Here is an 8,664-nt window from a genome sequence, read left to right as displayed (position 1 = left end):
TTTATTAATATTTCCTTTTCACTTGTTATTACTACACCTCAACTTTGCCTCATTTACTTTGCCTATCTGTTTACCATGTACACCTACCTTTTTACCGTATATACAACTATTTTTAACGAGTATTTTTCTACAATTCATTACTATAGTACTTTATTTACAATTCTATCAGACCTGGCTGTATTTATTAGTAATTAGTTTCCCATCCACCTATATTTATACTTCCTTAACTTAAGCTTATTATTTTTTACTTATATATTTTTTAACTTTCTCTGTATATTTATTCTAAAGTTTAGTCACCTCTTACAATGATTGTATCTTATTTTCATGTAGCTCTGACGAAGCCTTGCAAAATGGGGCAAAACATTGGTTAACATTAAATAGTTTCTTCTCTTATATTTTACCCTTATTGACCGCCACCTAAATTTTACATCTATCTTTCTACAAAATAATTTTATTTAATATGCTATCCAAAAATAACTACACAAACCAATACTATTATTCCCCCATCGCATATTCTTTTTCCATCAGAAATTTTCTTACTACATGATCGATTATGTTATTTCAATTAAAAAAATTATAACTTAGTCTTTGTCAATAATCATTCAGAAAATGACTGATGTTGATGAAGCTTTCAAGAAACTGAATTGCAAATGCAGTAAGATTAAAAAAGAAAGTTTCTTCTAAACCTTAAGAGAATTTAAACATCTGTATTATCACTCTCTTGAAAAGAAAATGAAATGAAGACACTACGCTTCATGGGACAAAAAATGTACGCAGGGTACTAATGTGTTAATATTTTTACTAACGATGCCTACTCTCTCCCATTTGATATCTCTGTTAGTCATTGTGCTCTAAATTTAATTATTTTTTTTTTGTGGATATTGAATTATTATACATACTATTATATATATAATAGTATTATATGTTATAAAAATTCATGTTGACTAAATTTTGAATGTTGAATAAAGTTGGTTGCTATTAATTAACCCTTGCAATTTTTTTTAATGAACATAAAAGCATGCAAGTCTGATAATGCAGCAGGTAACGAGGACTGTAAGAAGGAAAAATTAGTCTTGTAACAGTTCTGTGTGTTTTTATTTTGTAGGTATATCGTGTAGAGAATGTTTTTAAGAGTTTAGTTATGAAAATAAAAAATTGTTTATCAAACCGGTAATAAATTGAATTTCAACTGAATTACTCTGCTATTATTAGTCTATAATTAGTCTACTGGGTGCATGCAAATGTGACTTAAAGAAATTAATTTGTCTTAATTTTTGTGTGTCTCTTAATTACTCTAAGAAATAAAGTATGTAACATTAATTATTGATTAGATTTTACTTTTCATTATTTTGTCTTCTTAAAATTAAAAAAAAGTTATTTTAAATTGTTCAAAAAAAAGGAAATTAGATAAAAGATAATGACTTGTATTAAAAAAATGATCTAAGAACATCTTGGTATTGCATTAGTTTTTAACAAGACTTTACTTCTTAGTAATTATTTTCTCATAACTTCAGTTAAACCTTTATATATTAAACTTACAGTTACTTAAACAAAAAAGTATATAAATGGCTACTTTTCTTGAATAGTGGTCCGTCATATAATTTTTTTATTTTATTTTTGTTTATAATAACGTATAGGACGTATTCCAAAGATAATATCGTAGACTGCAGTTACATTATTTACTGAGGTAGTTCTAAATACTTTCCTAAGGCATTAGAGTTGTTAAAAATTGTCTCCAATCTATAAATAACTCGAACACAAGTAAAACAAAAACTTTTTTTATATGCCAGTATTCAAGGAAAATTGTATATACTTAATCTATAAATAATGTATATTATATATGCAATAAATCTAACCATTCAGTTAAATATTTATGTTTGAAGGAATTTCTTTAGAGTCAAATAAATAAAACATTTAAAACAAGACATGTATTTAATATGTTTAAGAAAAAAAAATGTATTTAATTTTGTACAAAATCGTTCAAACATATTTACTAATGTTTGTTCTGTGTATACATACTTAAAAATCAATCAAAATACTGATTTATTTATTTTTTTTTGTGTTGTGTTGTTTATACCTAATAAGATGTTCAGAGTAGTTAGATACTTTGGTCCATAGGTTGTACTTCAGCTTTTACTTTAGGAGGATAAAAAACAAATTAGGATAGTTAATTAATATTTCTTTTAATTGTAATTAAAATCTCATTTTATATGTCAGAATTTCTCTGAAAAAGCTTCAATGTATTATGATTTTTCCATTTTTGGAAGTTCAATATATAAGGGTTCAACTGTAAAATATATTAGAATAAAAAAAATGTTCTGTTGAGTGCTGTTATTAATTGGTGCAGTCTGTCTGTTACATCACAATTGATCAATACAGATCCTCATTTTATTTTAAAATAAAAATATTCTAACTAAAAAAGGTTTCTTCAGCTTGTAATAATCACCATATTGCTTGAGATTTTATGTAATATTTAAAAGTGAACTTATTGACTAAAAATTGTTTAACAAATGTAAAAAGTAATATTCTTTGAAAAATTTTTGTTTTGTCCAATTTTAATAAATGTTGTTAGTTTTATTTAATATTTATTTTTTTAAAGATAATTTTATTATTTTAAGTTCCGTTTTATTTTTATTTTTGGGTGATATGTTAACCAAAGATGAAAGAAAGTTACATGCATATCGTTAAACAATAAGTATAAATATTGTAATAACATTTATAACATATGTATGTACTTGTATATTATTTGTACTGTATAATATTAAAATCTAAAATCTTTTCTCCTTTATTTCATGAATCCTATTTACTTATTCATCTTACTGAAAAAAAAAATCTAATGCGGTATGTGCTTTACACAACTTCTACTTATCCCAATGTTGTGTATTGAAATCAATTTATACTGAACTGGTGAAAGTGTAGCAACACTGCTACTGCTGGTCTGTAATATAATTACATAGAGCCACCAGAACCATTATGTGCTGACTGTATATGTAAGGAAAGATTGCCTTTTTTTTGTGTGTTAAGATCTCCTCTTGTGAGATTGTGACATGTCTTACATTGACCAATCTACTCGCTATAATTGTCTGTTTGAAAAGGCAGATAAGTAAGGCTACCATGGAGGGCAGGAGTGGAGGGTTTGATGCCGTTTTTCAATTTCAGGCGCTTTTTAAATATTGCTCGATTAAACTATCTTAAAGTCTCCTCTTTATGTTTTAAGCTAATATTAATATATGTATTATTTCTTGTAAGTACTTTAATCGTATACATGTAATATTACATTATTAATTTTTTACTTTAAATTAATAAATTATTTAGTAATTTGATGGTCTTTAGTTTTTGTACTATGACGTTTTTGTTGTGAAACATTTTTTGGAAGAGTTAAAATTTCTTCAAATTTTAATAATGTTACACATATGACTAAAGGGTGACAGTATGAAATAGAGTACCTGATTACTGTATTAATTGGTGTCATTAAGTGGTGATCAGTCTTAACTTTTAAAATATAGTTTGAAACTCTAAGGAAAAACTCATCCTTATCATGATTATCACATCTATTGTGATAATAAAACCCAACAAAAAACATAATGTCCAATGTCATAAGCAAATATTGTTTTGAACATGCTATAAAAACAAACACCCAATGTTTAATCAGGATCTAAAGAAACGAATTTTATATACCTGAACAAAATTAGAAAAATACTCCCATGACTTTGTAGCGTCGCTATCTATGAGAGAACTGAAGAACTATCACCTTTAACGCTGCCCTAACAGAGAGCACCGCTCACAATGCTCAGAAAAACTATTATATTAACTAAATAAATCAAAAATTTTTATCCATTTTTGTCACAACACTTTTATTTTCACCAGTCCAACGTTTCGGCCATTCTAGCCATCCTCAAGGACATCTATATAATTTCTTCCTCACATTAATTTAAAGTTTCTTTTCAGGCTATTCTGCCCAGGTCATTTTCTTTATTATAAGTTAAAAGCCTATTTTTTATTTTTTTAAATTTAAAATCATTAATATTTAATTTTTCTTATATAAGATTATCCACAATTAATACACTACCATTTAACTGCAACTATAAATCTATTTATTTTAGCAAATATGAAAACCACTATTCCTACGAAGGTAAAGGTCATAAATTTCTTTATAGTCCATTAAACTAGCTTTAATTTTAGTGCTAATAGATATCTGTACGTTACATAGTTCCTGAGATATACATTTCTTACCGTAGATTTTTAAGAAATTTTGCTTTTTAAAAGCTATATCTCGAGAACTATTGGACGTAACTAGCTCTTTTAGGGCTAATATTTCAGAAAATTTACTCTTCTTTAAATAATGTTCTCTTAGATTTTCTAAGTTGTTGGTAGTTTTTAAGATATAGAGCTCCGAATGAACAATTAATGTTTTTTTTAGGTTTTGAAACAGCCGCCATTTTTATTCCCCCTACCTATCTTGGCAGACTCATCGATTTCGACTAGTAATTATACATAGTTTTCATTAAAGTAATAAAAAATTGGGGTGAGAAAACTGCCTTTTTTTTCTTCTTGGCTCTTGTACCTTCGTTCCTAATTTCCTTTCAAAACCCGTAGGCTCCTAATTACTTCCTCAATATGCCCCCACTTTCACTATTATTTTCAAGTTTACGGAGGTGTCTCTGGGGATCTCGAAGCAAAATTATGTTGATACCTTTGATTAATTTCTTTGTACGTTCCATCTTCGGGGTCCCCAGGGACTCCTCTGTCACCACATGTTGTTAAGAGTTGAAGTGGCTTTTCCTTTCATTCCGTCGTAAATATTTCCTTGTATCCTTCCTCTGCCACATTACCTAATCCCGTTGTCCATCGTACATCTCTGATATCCTTTAATTTAAACACTTAGTGCATTTTTGCAAGACCCGCTCATGGCCTTCATACTTATGTGTAACCGCTCATTGAACAACAGCATTCAGCAGATCTTTCCTTATCTGTTCCTCTTCCCTAAGAAATTCTATTTCCTTCTCATAGCCACGCTATGATTAATGAGATGATGTGTGCTTTGCTTTATTTGTTTTGTTTTGTTTTTTATTTTATATATTCTGTCAATTATTGTTGTTTATTTATTTCTTTTCTTCTCATATATATTATTTTAGTAATATTTTATGATGTTCTATAAGTTTATTTTTGTTTATATTATACTCTAATGCCTCTTATCGATGCCTGTAATATTATTTTAAAGGGACTAACCCCATAATAATTAAAGAATATTATTATTATATAAATCATCATCATCAATCGGCGCGACAACCCATTACTGGGCCCTGGCCTCCTAAAGCAGTTTCCACCAGTTTAATCTGTTAAGTGCAGCTGCTCTCCAATTCCTCACTCCGAGCAGGATCCTTGAATCCTCTTCTACATTATCCAACGATCGAAGTTTTGGGCGGCCTCTCGGCCGTGTTCTATGTAGGCGCTCATTGAGAAGTTTATTTGGGATCTCATCAGTTCCCATCCATGCCACATGGCCTGCCCAGCGCAGCCTACCAATTCTCACAATTTTTCCAAAATCAGGCTCACCAATTAACAAGTAAACTTCCCTATCCGTACGTCTTCTCCATGCTGAACCATCCTTTACTGGGCCTTAGATGCGTCTGAGTATCATTCTCTCTAACGTTTGGAGATCCTTCAAAATCTTCGTTGAAATCTCTTTCTTGACCAGGTATCATATATCCGGTTTTGTCGGTAATAACAACAAGTTCCAGCTTTCTGGCAACATGATCAAGGACAAGAAAAGCCTCTTCCACAACAGCCTTTGATCTCCCAATAATGTCGATATCATCTGCATATCCAATGGTTCCACTGGTCTGAACCTTTAATTCCCTAATAACTTTTTCCAGACCAATATTGAATAGCAGACAGTCTAGGGAATCTCCCTGTAGAACGCCATTTTGAAAGGTAAATCCCTCAGACAGATCTCCCTGAACTTGCACCATACATTCAGTATTGCTCATTGTAAGATTTACAAGACGGATGAGCTTAACAGGTACATTGAGGTCTTTCATTGCCTGATATAGAGCCTCACGTTGGATGCTGTCATAGGCAGATCTAAAATCAACGAACAGATGATGCGTCTGTATTTGGTATTCTCTTCCACACTCAAGGATGGTTCGTAGGGCAAAAATTATTTAAATAAATAGGCTAAAAAGTAAGTGAATATCCTTCAATATCAAAAAAATGTTATACTTTATCACTTACTGAGGTTTTAACGTTTTAACAAAATGACAGTTGTGATAATTACTTTACTTGCTTAATTAGAGCGTTAGCTAATTGTTTTAATTTTTTTCAACATTTTGAGGGTATTGATAACCAAATGTCAATGCGTGACAAATGCGATAATGCTAGATGTATAAATGAGGTGGTTCGTAGTACAGAGTCACTTAGGCAGCGATATGTGTCCAACGGTGAAACTCCTCCTCATCTCTCTGCTACTTGCTGGTATCTATATTCTTGCTAACTATAGCTATTTCATATTTCATAAGCATATATACAGTGTTAAGTCTACAAACTGTAAATATGAATTAAGAATATAAAAAAAAACAAACAATATTTCTCTTGGAAGTATATTCTTCGTTAACGCTTTGTTCAGGAGATATTCACGTTTAGGAAGTCACTTTTTTTTTGTTTCATAGGAAGTAATAACAAAAAACTATTTAAATTTAGTAATTTTAAATTGGAGCATAGTAAACTAGAAAAAATTTTCTTTTAAAAAAAGAAAAACAAGTATTTGTTAGAAGCGTTTGAAAGAGCTTTCAAGTGGCTTAGTAATGCGGAATTTGTTTTTTGACCAAATCCTTTATTAATCGCTTTTTATTTTTATAAGCGACCGACTGAACTATAGATTTTCTAATGTTAAAAAAAAACTTCCTTTTTTAACAAGGTTTCAGAACTATCGAACCCATCCACAGAATGCGCTCCATTTTCCTTTCATACTATTACGCATAAAAAGAAAACCGTTATTATTAAGCTTTTCATTTATTTAATATATTTTTTTTATTATCTTTATTGAAATATAGAACTGTAGATTATATAATACATTCAGTAAATTTGATCTTAGTTGAAATAGAGTGTTACAAGCGTGTAGAGAAACTACCCATTGGTAGCACTCTAATGACATTTTACACTAGTAGGTCTCGTGGCCATCTTCTTTTCAGGCACCTTGAAGGATTGTCATGAATGGAAGAGGATGCTAGGTTAGAAACTAGGTGGTTTGAGTGGTTAGGGAATTTATAATTGAAGGAGTGATATCTGGTTCGGGCTAGATCGTTTACATATAGAACATTAAGGTCTTTATGGACGTTTTTATTTGCGACAAAGTAAGGAGCATTAAGGATTTTGGATTGGATAGGAGATGAATTCGAAGCTTTATTGGAGCCCCAAAGCTCAACTCCGTATGTCTAGATTGACCTTATTACAGTCATGTAGATCAGTCTTTTGTAATGAGTTGGAAGTTAAAACAGTTTGTCTAGTAAGTGCAGTCTAGTAATGCATATTCGAAATCGACATGCAGTTGCCTGTCTTTTGTGATGATTCCAGGTTAGTCGTTTGTCCAGATGTAGTCTAAAGTAGCGGATCTGTTCGACAGGGGTAAGAGTAAAATTATTAAATGAAACTGTAGGACAGTCGGTAGATTTACGACGAAGGATAAAGGTGATTTAATGGAATTTGTTGTAATTTATCTTAGTCTTCCAATTACGACACCATTTTTCGAGGGCTGTGATATGGGATTGGAGAGTTTGGGATACAATTAATGGGTTATTATTAACTGCGAGCACACATGTGTCATCGGTATACGTGGTAACGATAGTATTAGGATTGGTTGGAATGTCAGCTGTATAGATGGTGTAGAGGATGGGACCAAGGATATTACCGAGAGGAACGCCAGTGGACTATTTAATCATTTAAGTTATTTAAAATATATTTATCTTGATCGACATTTTGAATTAGTTGTATAGAATTGACCACTCTCGTTAAACAATTCTTGCGCCACTGGTTTTATGTCCATATCAACTAAATTCCTGTCAATTGTACAATAAGCCGAGATCTGTTTCTAATTTGGAAAAATAAATAATATGATGTCAAATTCCGTCATAGTATCCGTTTTATCCGTCAGTATAATTGCAAATGATTGAAATGCACATTTTAGTTATTAAAAATATGCAAAATAAAATACTTAACGTGGGTATAAAAAATGGAATTCCCCTCTAAAAAAAAGCTTATTGTTTTGACGGTCGTGCTATAAACAGTTTAAAAAAGCTAATATTAATGTTATTATTAATTTGTATTATACTAGTTCAGTTTATTTGTAAATCTTATTTTTTTTCTAAGCTAAAAAATTGACTTAAAATGGTAAACGTACATAATTGTAAGAAGATAGTGGGGTTTGCTATCAAAAATGGTACAACAACTAATAGAAAAACTATTTATTAGTTTTGGAAGATTATTGATTGACCGTGTGTAAAGATGAAAGGAATATGGTCCGGGTGCGGTCAAAAAAACTAAAATAGTAGAATTATACTATTTTATTGAACCAACGTTTCGCCCCACGTTGCAGGGCTTCGTCAGGGCTAAACAAATTACTTTATTATTAATTTTCTATTATATTTTACACTTTTCTGTATCCCCGCT

At 30.4% G+C, this 8,664-nt stretch overlaps 2 protein-coding genes across 2 annotated transcripts in view; one reads left to right on the top strand and one right to left on the bottom strand.

Moving 5' to 3' along the window:
* Positions 1 to 5,576: 5,576 nt before the first annotated feature.
* On the bottom strand, positions 5,577 to 6,041 carry LOC136796607 (uncharacterized). The gene has a single exon (XM_067050781.1). It carries the CDS (start codon positions 6,039 to 6,041, stop codon positions 5,577 to 5,579), a length of 465 nt encoding a protein of 154 aa, XP_066906882.1.
* A 379-nt stretch (positions 6,042 to 6,420) lies between these two features.
* Positions 6,421 to 8,664, top strand: part of LOC106689071 (uncharacterized) — a 4,226-nt gene continuing 1,982 nt past the window's right edge. The window contains exon 1 of the mRNA XM_014433842.1: positions 6,421 to 6,474. Within this exon, the coding sequence (XP_014289328.1) occupies positions 6,429 to 6,474 (46 nt within the window). The 5' untranslated portion in view covers positions 6,421 to 6,428. The remainder of the gene's footprint in view (positions 6,475 to 8,664) is intronic.

The sequence above is a fragment of the Halyomorpha halys genome, unplaced genomic scaffold, assembly GCF_000696795.3.
Source record: "Halyomorpha halys isolate HHAL.00 unplaced genomic scaffold, Hhal_1.1 Scaffold1274.1, whole genome shotgun sequence".
In the NCBI taxonomy this organism is placed as follows: Eukaryota; Metazoa; Arthropoda; class Insecta; order Hemiptera; family Pentatomidae; genus Halyomorpha; species Halyomorpha halys.
This window is presented reverse-complemented; position numbering and strand designations above follow the sequence as displayed.

Excerpts from the sequence above, each read along its gene's own strand:
- LOC136796607 (XM_067050781.1), bottom strand. The coding sequence starts at position 6,041 with ATGAAAGACCTCAATGTACCTGTTAAGCTCATCCGTCTTGTAAATCTT.